We start from the raw sequence: 16,650 nt of genomic DNA, 5'->3' as shown, positions 1-16,650 counted from the left end.
ATTTTTCAAACCTAAGATTAGATTGAACACCTCGCACTCAGATATGCTGTTTAAGAACACTGTATCCTTGCACGATTCTTTATGATGACATGTGTTGGTATCCGCAATAGCAGGATGATCCACATCTACAAAGTAATCATTAAAATATTTGCTAGTTCTTTACCGTTTTTTAAGGTCCCATTAATCTTAAGCTCAAGAGGTTTATGAAGTGCCTTATTGCTACCAAATATTGTATTTACTTTTTTTCCAACTGAGTGACGGGTTGTCTGTAGCTTGCGCAAAAGTGCTATTGAAATCTGCAGTCCTAGCACTCCGAATTTCTTTATTCAGCTTATTACGGTATGCTTTATAACTCCTTAATAACTGTGGGTCACGGGAGGCGAGAAAGGCGTCATACATTTTATATTTAACCTTGATTTTGCTTATCAATTCTTTCGTGATCCATGGTTTACGAATTTTTCTAGATGGTCAGAATTCTTTATATGGGAAATGTAAATCGTAAGCCTCCTTGAGTTTCTGTAGAAATATGTGAATGGCTGAATCAGCATTGTTAGCTGCAAAAATTGCATCCCAGGACATAGCTGATAGATCCCGACGAAAGTTATCTAGATTCCGAGACGTGATGCTTTGTATGAGTATGTATGGCCTCTGTTTTTTACATGCTCATTGATAGCCATAAATATAGGTAAGTGATCACTCAAATCACATGAGATAGTCCCAGATAATATATTGCTAACTTCAAAGCTCGTAAAAAAGAAGTCGATTAGCGTAGAAGAATGAGTGGTTATTCTAGTGGGTGAAATAATTGCATTAATTAGGCCAAAGCTTTCATAAGCGAAACCATTTCACTTGTCATTGAGCACTGTGAGCAAATCAATGTTGAAATCACCACCGCATACTATATTAAGCTTATTGGAGTTACCGTAATGGATGGATGGATGGATTGAAAACTTTATTGAACGTCCTGAGGTACGCGACTCAGCGCGCAGCGGGCCGCTCCCACGTTGGGACAGTCAAGTTACCGTAATCAAAAATTTTTTCAAGATGGCTGAAGAACGTGGAAGGACAGCCATTGGGTGGACGATAATACAACTGATATAAGTTTGTTGTTCATTAAAATGCTCAATGCTTCGCGATCAACTTCTGAGAAGGTAAGGTCATCAAGTAGTTCGCAGTGTAGTGTCTAATTTATCAAAATTGATATCCCGCCACCACGCCGACAATTGCGATTTAAGGAAAACACATTGTAGCCATTCAAGGTAAAAACGTTGTCATCACTGTACCACGTTTCCGTTATCATGATGACGTCAAACAGGAAACCGAGCTGTGCACAAAATATTTCGAGAGACGCATGCTTATTATTTGCGGATTGAGCGTTCATATGAAAAAACTTAAGCCCGGATAGGTAGTCTTTCTTTACATGGTTTTATAGTTCATCAGGTGTGATCGCCATGATGATGGAGCAACTATTTAACCGCGGTCAGATCGACCTTATATTGTGTTGTATTTGTAGCTGTTAGTAGAGTGTCTTAATATGCGATACAAAACCTTGATGTTTGATGAAAAATATATTTAAGTGTGTTATCAGGGCTGTTCACATTGTTTTTCTAAGTTACTGTTATCTAAGTGTCATTATTAGTTTGCCACTATGATGTAAGCAGACGGTAAATAAATGCATGATTTGACATAACCAGGTTTGTCTATGACATATTCACTATTATTTAAGGTGGACCAATGCATATTCATGGGTGCATATTCAAGCACCACATATTCCTCCTGCACAAACAATTCCTACATACTAGCGTTCGTTCTTAGCAGGTGATGTTGGCTATCATTCAATTTCTTGAAAGCACATGCAGCTACCAACACATGATTTTTAGAGCAGTAAGTCGGAAGCAAAGAAACTGATTTTTTCCGTGGCCTAAGCTTAAATGATATGTTTAAGGAAAATGAACTTTTGTGGAAGATTTTTACTTTCCTGCTGTGAGAACCTTCATACGAGAACCTCTGCACACTGGACGTGCATGCTACTCTCTTGCTGTTACAACCAAAATGAAAGTGTTCTTGTGAACCACTTTGTAGCTTTGCATTATGCACTTTTACTTGCAGTCAGCATCTATATGCTGTGCTATGAACAACAGCAAGACAAGGCAGGCAAACCACCATGTGAAACACTTTAAAGGTTCTGGATTAGGGCGAGTTGGTACTATATATAGTGCAAGACAAATCAGCTGCTCGTACAGCAGTGCTGTCAGCATGACACGGCTGACAGCACCGCAAACCCGTAAATTTATATTTGCTTGACAGATTATGCATTCTGGTAGTTTTCCATGTTGCATATGCATGAAAATGTGAAACAAGAATTGGTGAAAAACAGCATTCTTTTACGTATATATCTTGTTTATCTTACCAAGATGTCTGTGTATCTTACCTTGTGGTGGTAAGATACACACCATATATATGTAAAAGAATGCCGTTTTTAACCAATTCTTGTTATCATTTTCATGCATATGCAACATGAAAACTACTAGAATGCGTAATCTGTCAAACAAATATAAATTTAAGGGTTTGCGGTGCTGTCAGCCGTGCCATGCTGACAGCACTGCTGTTATGTATGTCTATAAATATTCTGGAATGTCATTTGAGTGTTGCTTGAACGTCGAATACGTACGTTGCCTGAAAGCTCAAGTGACATAATGCAACATCCAGGTTACGTTGTCAGGAAGTTCCGTTAACGTTATGTCAACGTCGTGAATGTGCTGCTCAACGCTGCCACAACGTTACAAAGCAACGTTGTCTGGCGATCAAAAAAGCGGACAGTAGCAGCATGTAGGCAACGTTATGCACCGACATTTGTGCACATTAACAGAACGATACGGCAACATTTTGCGTTACTTGGGTCTATGTATGCCCTTAGGACTACTTGGGTAAATAAATTGAAGTAACCGAGACACCGAGTGATAGACCAAGAATCAGCCTTTATTCTCCGCTGAGCAACTAATATATATAGGGCTGGTGTGAAGTCACCCGCCGCAACAGATAACCGCTTACGCGGTGACACACTAGGAGACAAACAGCAGACGGCATTATCACTGCTCGCCGGCTGGCGTTATCACGTTACCACATAAATAATAATAAGTAAAACCAACAAAACGAAAATCAATAATTTTAGGATTTCAGCCCTAGGTTCTTTCAAGGACATTTATGACAGAATATAGTCTTTACAGTCCAGACTTCTGAAATAAACAACTCTGATTGCACTGACCCCTGGCAAAAAAAAAAACTTTTCTACGTTTATCGCCCTTGTAAAAAGCAGGAAGCGAAGTCTCAAACAGCAGATAGCGCGTGAATGAATATGGACTCAAAAAGGCCATATTGGTAGCAAATTACACTATGGTTCCGTCGTAACTATAAAACCTCACAGTTGGAGGCATTACCGCTTGTTCCTTCCAGTCATGTGGTACTATGTTCAACTTTCCCTTGTAGGACTGTGGCTCGAATTTGATTTGTATAGACATACGTTACTCTTTCTCCTTTTTAAGTCTTAGTTTTTTCCTTAAAGAAAACTTACATCCTTGAGCATCTTTTTTAGTGTAACTTCAAGCACTCACGGATATATAAATAACTTATTAAAGTCTTAGAAACGTTTACGCAATCACAATGGCAGGATTGATGTAGCACTGTCAAATAAAAAAAATGTTTTGATAGGGCCGTGACATCAAAGCATTACCGTTAAGCATTACCGTAGTCTCTTTGCCTGAGGGCCTGTATACAAACAACAAGAAAGACTAACATCTCGCCATAACAGCTGGCCATCCATGACATCAAAGTCACAAGGGAAAGAACGAAGGTAATGCTGTAGTGCCATGGCAGAAATAGGGCTGAATAAAGCAGGCATATAGTGACAAAACATTTCCTCATAAATCCACCTTACCAACTTGCTGTTCACTCTCCTAAATAGATCGCGTTGAACTAAGCAGAGCTGACACTTGTATCAAATTGACATTGAACCAACTTACTTCGATATCCGAGGAAAAACAACGCAAAAGAAATTTGCACGCGTTTTCTTCCTGAATCAGGTTTGCTTAGCGTTGTTCAACTTTAGTTGATCCTTGTGCCGTACCCGTACTAGCCGAGTTCTGGTATTGTACTGCTGAACCAGTGCACTTGACCCTTGGTGAACGCTTAATATAAGTACCACGGCAACAGTCTCTACCTTGAAGATACGTAATCGGGTTCGGATTCGCAACTGCGAATGAACGTGCGTATAGTTCCTCTATATAGTCGGCCTCCCTCTACGTTCTTCACCCCCTTATGCATATTTTAAGGCAATGTTTCGTTGCGAACCCTCCCGTGACTTTCCTGACTGTGGCTAATGCTTCTTGTCAAAAAGTCCATACCTCGAAAAAAAGATATTGAATTAAGTCGCCAATGGTGGGTTCGAGCGTCGGTCCCCACAGCACAGCAGCGCGATGCTCTAACCCTTAGGCCACAATCGCACGCACACTTCTATCATTCTAACACCAACTAACTATTCGAGATTATCGCAGCGTGTCACATATGGCGTAGCAAGGGTGCACGGATGCGCTCGCGCCAGTCTCTTTTGCGCCAAAGACACGGGAATGAAATGGGCAAATTTATAGCATTCGATGAACCGCTTCGCTTTGATTCTATTTGAAATTGAAATTCGAAAACGTTTATTGCATAAGGAAAGGGTTGTGGAAGCAGGGTGGTGGGACCCCTAGTTCAGGGCTCCACTGGCCTCAGCAGCCCGCCGTGCTTGGTCGAGGAGTGTCTCTTGGGCCACCTTTTCCTCGCTGGCGACCCAGGTCTCCCGATGCTCCGTTCTGAATTTATCCGCCGGAATATGAGGTGTATTAAATTTTGGATGGCCTGAGTTCGCATTCCCACGTAATGTAGGCGAGAGTTGGCTGGCGTCTGCACCACGGGCAAGTGCCCACGTATGCGGTAGGGTGCCCACGTATGCCTGTCCCTCGTCAACGCATTCCCGCGACTAAAGGGCGCCCAGCATCGGTCAACCCAGCCGACCAGCGACACCGAAGCCCCCCCCCCCCCACCCATCTACCTCCCCCCACTCGCCACCTCTTTTGTCTGTCTAGAACAGGAGCCCTGCCAAGTGTCTCGGCACCTTACGCTCTCTCCCCCTTCCTCTGCTTTGTTACGACGGACCCTTTAAAAGCGGCACACCGCCACCTCCGAAAAATACCCCCTGAAGAAGGAGCCCAATTGGTTCCGAAACGTCGGGCTAGTAAATTTCCTTATTTGGTTGGAGTCAATCTCTGAGTCTGAATGCGGTAGGGTGGATGGCATGTTTTAACCGTAGGTACGGGTATGTCTCTGCAGGCGGCGCCACTCATACGCTTCCCTTACACCTTAATGAGGGTGTGGCGGGGGGTAGCGCTGTCTTTCGCTATATAAGCTGGTGTTCTAGGATATCTCGGGGCGTGTGAGGCGCCTGGGACGGGAGAAGGGTGTCTGGACGGGGACACTCGCTCGGTGAGTCATAGCTCGAGCTGCACTGTCCGCGGCCGCTATGTGTTCCGGGCACCATATGATTGTGTGTTCCTGATGTAGTTTTATACCTAAGAGGCGGGCTACACACGCAGGAACGTGGCCGCTAGTGAAATAACCGCGTGCTATTTGAGAGTGCGTGAGGATATAAGACCCCTGCCTCATGGGTTCTTTGGTTATGATTGCGAGGGCGACCGCTAAGGCTTCCGCCGTGTTTGCCGAGCGGGTATTGGCTGAGGAGCAGGTTAATATACCTGGCCCGCGGGCTGAGCCAACGACGGCCAGCGAAAAGCCATGTGTGCCACTGTGGGCAGCGTCCGTGTAAAGTATGTCTGAGTCCGTTCTGTACTGTTTTGTGAGTTTGCTGGCTCTGGCGTCGCGACGTGCTCGGTGGTGCAAGGGATTCATGTTTTTCGTTATAGGCACGGTGTTGATTTGGGTTCGGATATTGGCGGAAAGAGGTTCGAGTTCTTCGTCACTGCGGCCGCATGGGATACCCTGACGCACGTAGGACCTCCCTACCTGTGGGGGTGAGGCTGAGTCTCGTTGCGACATGATGGCCGCGGCCCTCAGCTCCTCAAAGGTGTTGTAGATCCTTAAGGCTAGAAGGCTATTTATGGGTGTTCCTGTTGGTAGTCCGAAGGCACCTTTGTAGGTGGTAAAGAGGAGCATATCGGCTTGTTCGACCTCGGCCTAAGTTCTAGGCAGGTGAGATCGTACGTGACTCGATCGGCTAATTACAAAGGCGTGGATTAGGCAGAGCGTATCCGCCTCTCCAAAGCCTTTGCGATGGTAAGTTACTCTGTGTACCATGCGTTCAATTTGCTTAACTGTCGTGCGAAGAGTTTTAACTTTGTGGTCCACTCGCATATTACTCTGTACCCAGAGTCATGTATGCGTGCTTTGGCTACCTCGTGTATGGGGTGGTCACCATCTCTCAGGTGGAAGGGTTATTTGCCTCGACGACCTTTGCCATGCACCCGTACAAATTACGATTTTTCCGGGGAACAGCTCATACCACAGCCCTCCATAAAGAGATGTGCTGTCTCTGCTTCTTTCTGTAGAGTATGTTCTTTGTTTCAGAGAGACTCCGTTCACCCATAGTGTGATGTCATCGGCATACAGGGCATAGCCCAAGTGTGGTATGGACTCGAGCTGTCGGGCGAGGCGAGCCACACCAATGTTGAAAAGTAGTGGAGATATAATATGGCTACTTGAGGCGTTCCTCTATTGATCATAATGAAAGCAGACAATCCGGCTACTCCTATGCCTATCGCGGCTTTCCTATCGGAGAGAAAGGAACGGATATAGTTATATGTCCGTTCCCCACAGTTGGTGTTGTTGAGTTCCTGCACGATGAGCTCATGACCCATGGTATCGAATGCGCTTTTCAAACTGATTTCATGATGCGCGTTCGATCTCCATCAGTTTTTTTTTTCATTTGTTTCTTTCGTCTTTTTTAACGAGAGCTCCCCCCCCCCTTTTTTTCGTTCTTGTTGTGTTACTGTGCGTTAGTTTGTACTGTGAGCAAACTCCTTCGACCCTACATCTTCCGATATTGGCTGTTATTGCGAGTCGTGCACGAACTCTGCGTTTTTGCTGTTGTTCAACCGCGGAGGCACATTGGCCTCTTGCCTATGCAATCCAAACGGGAATTATTCGGTGGGAGCACCGAAGACAGCGAGAAAAAGATAGGAGGGTTGTGTTCGCGGCTGTTTCATTGTAAACACGGCATGTCTCTAGATTCGCGTATAAGTATTTAAAATGCCTCTAGACTACCCTGAAAATGCGCTGCATACGAACTTCTACCGCGTTGAGTAATTTTATTGTGAAATCAATCATCTATTTACGCGCCGTGCTGGGTTAGCAAATATAGCGTTGCGCTGCTAAGTAAGAGGTCGCGGGATCAAATCCAGGCAACAGGCGGACGCACTTCGATGGGGCCAAAATGCGAAAACGCCCGTCAGCCGTGCATTGGGTACACGTTAAAAAACTCCAGGTGGTCAAAATTAATCTGGAGTCCCCCCCTATACGGCGTGCCTCATAATTAGATCATGGTTTTGGCACGTAAGACCCCCGGAATAATTTTTTTTATTCGTCGCAGGGGAAGCTTCGATTTTCCTCTGCACATCAGGCGTATATCATCAGAAAACGAAGGGACGTACTTCTGCACTGCATCGAACGACATCGGAGCGGCCAGCTCACCTGTGCTGCTCGAGATAAAAGGTAAGTGGTTCAAAAACCACCAACGTCAATGCGCACGTTTACGGTTGACTTATTACAGTCATTAGATGTTGGTTTGAACTGCTATCCTGTGTTATCAACAACATTTCACGAACATTTTGCAGTTACGCGCATATCTAACCATACAGGAGTGCTAAAAAAATCCGATCCACGCGGAAGCGATGAAACATGGTTTGCAGTTCAAGGGTGAGAAACTGCATGCTCTTGTCGTCACTTTCTTGGTTTTGAAAATTATGGTTGATCCCTCTTTCATAGGAATTGGTAAAACACGAAAGTGAAAAGTGTCTTCACAGAAGGTGTTGCATGTTTGCTTCCGGAACTCACGGTCTGCTACAGTGAAAGGCGCATGATTTGCGGGCAGGCGACCGTGTTGCAGGTTTGCTTGGAGCGCGGCATCCAGCTGCCGAGTCGCTTCGGCGACGGTACGAGCATTTTGGTCCGACTCCATAGTGTCTTGGGCAGCCATCTGAATTGCGACGCGCTCAGCTTCAGGAATGTGAGTGGCAGACTCCGCAGCGTGCGCCGCGAACGCGCAAAGGCGTTCTGCTTCACGCTGGCGTGTTTCTCGCCGGACTGAAGTGAGATTCGCCCGACGGCGCCGTTGCCTTTCTGCGCCACTTAGCGCAGCTGTTTTCTTAGTTGGGGTCATCGCAAGCGAAGCAGTAGGTGGTGTGTAAGCACCAGTGGCGCACCGACGGGGGGGGGGGGGGAGGGGTTGTAACGCCCCCCTCTGAGGCCGACCTTACCCCCCCCCCTTTTGTTTAACCCCTTTTCTTTCCTTGCGCATTTGAGTACTGCAACTAAGATGTAAGACGCGCAATCGTCTGCACCCTCGCAAAAAGCGCATTTTTTCGCAATTTCCCGTGAATAAATTGAAATTAGTGCTGTTTAGATGGTATTGGCAAACTGTCAACCCCCCCCCCCCTGGCAGAGATGCTTGGTGCGCTACTGGTAAGCACATCTGATGCAAGTTGAAGCGGCACTCCGTAGGCGACGAGGCGCCACAGGGTAATCCGACGCGAAAGAGAAACCATGTGCGGAAAGTGAACGCCATGGTATACCACGCTGGAGCCTCCGCTGCGCTGTGGCTACCGAAGCGCTCCCTGTTGGCACTCGTTAGTGTCACTATGTAGTTCTTCGCTTCACCGCTGCTGGATGGCGGCGCAATACCTGTCAACATATAGGGAGTTTACATGCAAGTACTATTTTTTGCATGTAGGCTCCCTATGTCAACAAAACATATTTACTCGCGGGCGCCGAACCTGACATCTGTTACATCCATAACGGAAGTTCATCACGGACTCCGGCATAAAACAGTTCTGTGTTAGAAAAACATTTGAGAAGAAAAAATTGTGGCTGAAGTTTTATTGGGGAGGAACGGTGTTATACCTCGCCATTTTTATTCATTTCATATTTTCTCTGCTTCTACGAATTATATGGCAGCGTTTTAATGCGGTTTAATGTGATCCCGCAGGCTGGATAATCGATGATGTGAGTGGTTCAATCCTGTTAGAATTGCACAATATGTCTCCTTGCAAGGGTTATTAGAGCAACAGAGTGGTGTGACCTACAGAGGAACATGACCGCTACAACTCTTCACCACGCTGCTCTATTCGTAGAGGCTGTCCTGAAATTATCTGGCTGTTTTCACGTGACGCTCATGTCGCAAATCATTCTTGTGTTCCCTCTTCGCGAAGCCAAATCCTCGCGCGCAGCTTAAACGCATAGACACTTGGAATTTCAGACTCGTTTAATGATGGGACAAATACTAACGCATTAATGAAGTGATCACTACCGCACTAACGAAGCATCGCAGTCGCTCAGGTGCAGCATGAGCACCTGTGAGAGGTGGGCACAGTTTCAGGTTATTGGACTGAACAATTTGGTTGCGCCAACTGATCACGTGAACACTGAGTGGCGGTAATGCGATGGATGAGTTATAAATATATGGAGAGTCACAAAGTAGGACCCTTCGGATCCCCCTCATTCTTCTCGCTCATCGCATAGCGAGGGCCTCGAAGTTGGCAATATCGATGCCATGGGGGACTATACGAGGATTTATTGGCCAGTTGCCTGCTCCTATGACCACGTACTTGGTGACGTCTGCGGGTAAAAGGATGCTCCACGTCCGCCGCCTTGGCCGTCAGTAGCGCTGGCTATTATTCCCGGGAATAATGTTGCACACAAATGTCCAAGAAAGTAGTTGGACAGATGGCGCCATGGTGGCTTAATTGGTGAAGCACCGCACACAGGTCTGGATTCGGTCTCCATCTGCTTCAGATCATTTTTGTTCGTCCACTTTTGTTTCTTTCTACCTGATTATTTCGACATTTCAATTAAACATAACAATAGACTCTCCTTATGCTTCCTTGTCACTTCATAATCTGTCAAGATTTTTTTTCTGCTCTTTCTTTAGGCGGGGTCAATCTTTTGAGGGTGCAGCGTGCGAGTCTTGACAATTTGTGCACTTGAGCTCCGTTGCACGGCAGGTGTCAGAGTCGTGTTGTTCGGAACATAGTGGGCATACCGTTTAATTTCGTCAGACAGACGGCCAGAGACGGATCATCACATAGACATGCTTCTGCTGCAATGAGGCGACATCCCACCCGGAAAATAAAGTCCACAAAATCCTCTTCAGGTTCAAGGGAGATGCCTCGTCCTGCAACGCCGCCTCCTGCTCCATCTGTCTTCAATAAGAGCGCGAATGTCAGCGGAAAAAGCAGCCATGCTGTTGATACCTCATCAAGTGAGGAGTGGCCAGCGCTGCCGAAGACATGCCAAACACCAGAGCCACAGCACATGACTCGCCACTTGCAGTCCAACGTCGCTGCAGTTGACCACATGCCAGACAAGCATTCGCAAGTGATTGCTATGCTGAAGTCGCTCACGAATGTCATGCGTCTACTATTGACAAGCATGGACACTCTGGCTGCTCGTAGCGCACTGCAAGTACTGGACACGTTGACTGCAGTGCTTGAAAGCTTCGTATAGCAGCATGGCCCACCCCTCGCTGCCCTTGCACAAGCAAGCCAAAAAAGCATCTCTCTTGCAGTGGAATACCCGGGCCCTCAAATCAGGAATTTCAGATTTTAGACACTTTGTCTTCGAAAACCGTTTTCCCATCCTCGTAATTTGTGAACCGAACATTCAAAATGTCATCCGCATCTCTGGATATGTAGCATTCATGTCCTCTACCTGTGGTGATGTGAGCAAGGTCATTGTATATATTAGATGTGAACTGACATACGTCTTGCACCCAATCCCACCTCACGACACCAACCAGTACGTTTGTTTAATCGTAAAGACGAAGGAGCTTACGTTCACTCTCATCGCTGCCTACATTGCTCCTTCAAGTCGCTTCGACTCTAAACGACTGCACGACGTGTTATCAACAACACCCGACCCTACGATCCTCACCGGAGATTTTAACGCTCACCATCCGCTTTGGGGGAGTTTGAAGATGGACTCTAGGGGAAAGAGACTTGCATCTTTTGCAACACAGCACGACCTTGATTGCCTCAACGATGGTAGTCCAACATATTTACGAGGGATTACATACAGCAGCTGTCTAGATTTGACCCTGATCTCTCGGCGTCTTGAAAGAAAAGTACAATGGTTCTCAGACATCGAATCACATGGCAGCAACCATATTCCAACGTATCTGAAGATCAAGGGACTATTTAAATACTCCTCCACAACTCTCCAACGAATTGACTGGTCAGCGTTTCGGTCACACATAGAGGAAGTATGTCAGGTAGGGAACCATTCTAGTCTGGAACACGAAATTCAAAAAGCCATGAAAGAGACTACGTGCAGTTTTCAGCCTTTCCCGAAATATGAAGAATTTGAAGCCGAATTGCAGCGATTACGAGCGATTCGCCGGCGGGCTGAAAGAAGATACAGAACTAAATCCATCCATGATCTCAGAGAGGCGAGGCGAATGCAAAAGAAGATTCAGTGGCGCATCGATGCGCTCCAATCTCAAAAATGAAAACGATTCTGTGAGTCGTTGGATCCACGTCAGCGCTTATCTCAGATATGGCGAACCGTGCGTGGACTTCGTGTTTCACCGCAACGGCATGGTCCTTTCAAATCTCTCGCTTTGTACCAAGGTTGCAGAGAGATTGAGATTGCTGAAGAATTTTGCTGAAGACTTGCTGGCTTGTAGCCCCAACGCGTACTTACACCATGTGTCACTCCTGCGTCTCGGGACTCCCGTATGGATGTCATGATTTCGATGGAGCAGCTAAGCAGTCCTGGCGACTTGCAGGCGCTCTTCGTCACCTGGGCCGGACGGCGTTACCTATGCGGCGCTCGGCAATCTGGGCCACAAAGCGCAACTCATGCTGCTAAACCATTACAACGAGTCTTGGAGCAACGGTATGGTTCCACATGAATGGAAATCCAGCCGCTTGGTACCACTTCTCAAACCTCGTAAATCACCGTTAGAATTGTCATCCTACCCACCCCATCGCTCTGGCCAGTTGCATCAGAAAAATAATGGAAAGAATGGTTTTGACGCGCCTGGAAAGGTACCTGGAGAATTACAATGTGCACCCAGATGCTTTTGCTGGCTTCCGGCGTAGCCGGGCCCTCATCCATAGATAATGTCATAGATTTCGCCACATTTATTCAACATCGAAAACGACTCACCGCGGCATTGTTACTTGACATAAAAGGCACCTACGATAATGCAGCACATTATGCCATTATAGAAGCTCTGATTGAAGCCGAAATTAGTGGCCGCACTTTTCAGTGGACATGCAGCTATTTGACCGACAGACATTTCTTCGTGATGACCATGGATGGCGCCACGACTCTCCACCAAACATTCCGTGGAGTACCACAAGGTGGGGTGTTGAGCCCGACACTATTCAACTTAGTGCTCGTTGGCCTGGTCAGATGCTTGCCCAACACCGTTGGAGTTTCAATCTGTGCTGACGACATCTGCATCTGGGCGTCTGCTGCAACACGACTGCAGGTACGAGCAAGGATACGAAATGCAGCTACGTTAACGTCACTGTACTTACGAAAACAGAACTTAGAGCTGTCTTCAGAGAAATGCTGCCTTGTTGCATTCACTCGGAAGGCAATGAGGCCTTGCTCTGTAAGTGTAAATGGGCAGGCAATTGCAAACGCACGGAAACGCCGCTTTTTAGGGGTAATTATCGACCGTGACCTATCAAGCAGCCCGCACGTTTCATACCTAAAGAACAGGTTTATGACCATAGCACACCTCCTCAAGTTTCTCGGCCGAAAGTTATGGGGCACATCGGTGTGGTTAATGCTGCAGCTTTATAATGCCTTGTTCCTCGGTTTCGCAAGATACAGCCTCCCTGGGCTAGGCAACACCTGGAAAACAAACCTGCGTGTACTCCAGGGACTACAAGCTCAAGCCCTAAGGACGTTTCTCGGTCTTCCGAAGTGTGCGTCTACGGCGGCAGCGATTGTCATAGCGCGAGATCACCCAGTATCAACGTACTTAGCCACCGACGCTCTCAGGGCGCATATTCGGCACGCTGCCAAACTACCTTCCCACCATCTTGCATCTTTACCTACAGAAAGGCCACACACAACTTTTAGTCGTATAATTGCTGTCAATCCTACCTCATTGTCATCGAACTACATGCCTGCAGCAAAACCATCCTCACCATTCTGGTGCCTGCACAAACCTGAAATACGCCTCACCATCTCAGGAATCATGAAGAAAGCTCACATGCCATCATTTGCCCTGAAACAGGCCACATTAGGATTTTTACATGAGGTTCACAGTGGCCGCGTAAATGTTTACGTCGATGGCTCAGTCACACCTACAAGTTCAGCTGCCGCAGTGGTGATTCCAGCAAGATCCGTCAAGATACAGCTAAAGACGTCACATGTCTCAAAAACGACAGCTGCTGAACTGGTAGCCCTCCGTGCGGCTCTTCATGTCATTCTGAAGGAACCACCTCATTCATGGTCAATGTTCTGTGACTCCAAAAGGCAGCCCTCCAGAGTTTACTCTCAGTACTGCGCTATGGATCGCATGAGCAGCTCGTCGCAGAGATCAGACAAGTACACCATCGCATAGCTGACGAAAGACGTGATATAATATATCAGTGGTTGCCTAGTCACTGTGGCAGAGATGGCAATGATCGAGCGGACGCAGCGGCCCGATCTGCCCATGACGGCGTCAACTGCGTTGCCATTCCTCTTTTGAGATCCGACGCATCGAAAAAACTTTCCGCGCTTGCGCGTCACCTAACATTCATTCAATCTAATTCCGATTTCACAAGTACATGCCTTCATACCCTACACCCTAATTTACAGCTCCGTATTCCGTCCGACCTTCCACGACCTGACGGCACACTTCTAGTCCGTCTATGGCTTGGAGTAGCATTTTCAAATGCGTACTCCTTTCTTATCGAAATGGCCAATAGACCACTTTGTGACTTCTGCGGGTGCAACGAAACAATAGCGCACCTTCTTTGTGAGTGCCCTCATTTCAACCCTCACAGAGCAGCCCTCTCAACCACGATAGATCAACTGGACAAACGCCGAATAACGGAAAACAACATCCTTGGAAACTGGCCTACACGGACAACAGCGCGATCCGCCCTGAAGGCACTGCTGCGTTACTTAAAAGAGACCGGACTCAGTCACAAATTGTGACTCTACACTGTGTGACGTATGATGGGACGTTGACACTATGCAACACTAGAACGCCTTCGCAGACTGCGTGACAGTGCCAACAGAAACAGTTTTGTTTTGTGTGTGTGTGTGTGATTTTCTTTTCTTTCCTTAATGCTCCTTTTTTTTCGTGCTTATTTTTCTCTCTCTCACCTGTCGCATCCCTTTACCTCTCGCCCGGTACAGCGTAGCCAACCGGAGATAATATTTGCTTAACCTCCCTGCCTTTCCTTTACCTTTTTTCTCTCTCTCTGATATTCTGTCACTTGATATATCTGTGACTAACAAAAAGTCAAGCCCCTCGGATCCCCTTATCGTTTTCGCTCGTGAAGGAGTTCATGTAGAAGTCTGCGAATAATCATCGAAACTTCTGGTCATTTGATGACTGTCCACCTATTCCATACGGATTTGTTGTTCGGCTGAACGAAACCAATCCCAAAGAATGACGTCAGAAATAAATTTCCGCAATATTTTTCACACTGTGCAATAGCAGGGACGTAGCAGAGAGGTAGCAACGGAGCTATACTTCCGTAATTTATGTGGCTCTCTCTCCGCTTTATCGACGCCACGAGCAAGCCTGTTGATGGCGTTCGCCATCCTAGGATATTGCAAGCCGGTGAACCTCCTGTGCTGTTCGAAAACGAGATTAAGTAGATGGGTGCTTGGAATGCAATGAGTAGTAATATTTGAGGTGCGGATGAACATCATGTGCGCAGAGAGTTAGCCACCCGCAACCGTTACATGGCGCGCTAACGGATCAGAGGACACAATTCCGCCCTTACGGTATGGGCACTTTTGTTGGTCAAGTTGTGGTAACGGCACGAAAGGCTTTCTCAGAATGTTCAGCTTCTGTACAGACAAGTGATCCCTGTACACCTAAACGGACTCGGCGATTGGCTGCAAATGACGTGACCCCGACAGACTGAAGGAGTTATGAGCGAGAGGCAGATCGAGAAGAGAAACGTTCTTCTTGCCGCGGGCCGCAGCGTCCGATTTGCTGCTGGCCGTAACGATGACTGTATTAATGTTATTTGCTTTATGCAAACGCCTGTACATAATGTAAATAAACCTTCAGTTCTACAAGTCCTCCTCAAGGTCGCAAAACTCCCGCACTCAACGGTAACATGTAATAGCGCCCATTATATATATATATATATATATATATATATATATATATATATTCTGCAAGCATTAGTCAATCTGAAAGAGGTACGTATGCGACCAAAGTATACCCACAGGCGAAACAGCTTATCTGGCTGAGTAAGTATAAAATACTGAAATAAATTCTGCAGAAATATAGGCAAAGATAGCGCGTAAAGCTGATAGGTATTGAAGTCACACAGTACATATATTGAATAATCACGCAGCTCAATGATCAGTACTTTTGTGGAATAAATAACAACAAGCGCTATAGCTCAAGCCGACCTCTCTACCTTTCCTGTAAATAACAGCTCATCCTCCTTTATCAGTTTCAAAGATGGTATGATGAACATTTCACATTGCAATATCGTACGTATAGTCGAGAAATTGTAATTACGGCCTTCAGAGGGAAGTAACAATTTTATCTAAAGGCTGAACGCCTCAATATATACGTGTTGGTATTAATTACTTAGTGACTCTGTCATACTGGAATTTGCAGCATCTTCAATGGCTCCACCAGTGCGACTATATCCAGCGGAAGTGCACTTCCGAACAGGTGATAATGTGCGGCTCACCTGCGACGTGAAGGGGAATCCAAAAGCGTCTGTGCAGTGGAACGTGGCGCCTGCCTTGAGAGATCGTGTGCACATAAACGGCTCCACAATGACTCTTCACAATGCCAGGGCAGGAGATGAACTGCACGAACTAACTTGCATGGCATCCAGTGCGGCGGGCAGCGACGTGAAAAAACCAACACTTCAGTACGTGGGTAAGGAAATGCGCGCGGTTCGTGTTTTCACAAATCATCTTATAGACCCAGTTCGTGCACACTTACTTCACCTGTGAGCCCGAGTTCCACGAGAGCCAATTAAACGATTCGTTCCCTCTCCGTAGGCTCACGGATACTTTGAGGCTTTCATTGAAAATGTCGCTTGCCGCGGCACTAAGCAAAATTAAGCCAGTTCCGCGCTTGTGAAATTTGATGAAACAACAGAGCTCTGCATGCATGGGTATCTAGCGTAGTGGGTATGACGCTCGTCTTCGAACCAGTAGTACCTGGGTTCA

At 46.5% G+C, this 16,650-nt stretch overlaps 1 protein-coding gene across 1 annotated transcript in view; it reads left to right on the top strand.

Annotated features, from left to right (window-relative positions):
• The window catches only part of LOC119444235 (hemicentin-2-like), a 133,096-nt gene that overhangs the window by 29,476 nt on the left and 86,970 nt on the right, over positions 1 to 16,650 (top strand). The window contains exons 5-6 of the mRNA XM_037708665.2: positions 7,637 to 7,758; positions 16,085 to 16,354. Coding sequence (XP_037564593.2) covers positions 7,637 to 7,758; positions 16,085 to 16,354 — 392 coding nt within the window. The remainder of the gene's footprint in view (positions 1 to 7,636; positions 7,759 to 16,084; positions 16,355 to 16,650) is intronic.

This window comes from Dermacentor silvarum, chromosome 1, assembly GCF_013339745.2.
Source record: "Dermacentor silvarum isolate Dsil-2018 chromosome 1, BIME_Dsil_1.4, whole genome shotgun sequence".
In the NCBI taxonomy this organism is placed as follows: Eukaryota; Metazoa; Arthropoda; class Arachnida; order Ixodida; family Ixodidae; genus Dermacentor; species Dermacentor silvarum.
Note: the sequence above shows the minus strand (reverse complement) of the source record. Positions and strands in the feature narration are given on the sequence as shown.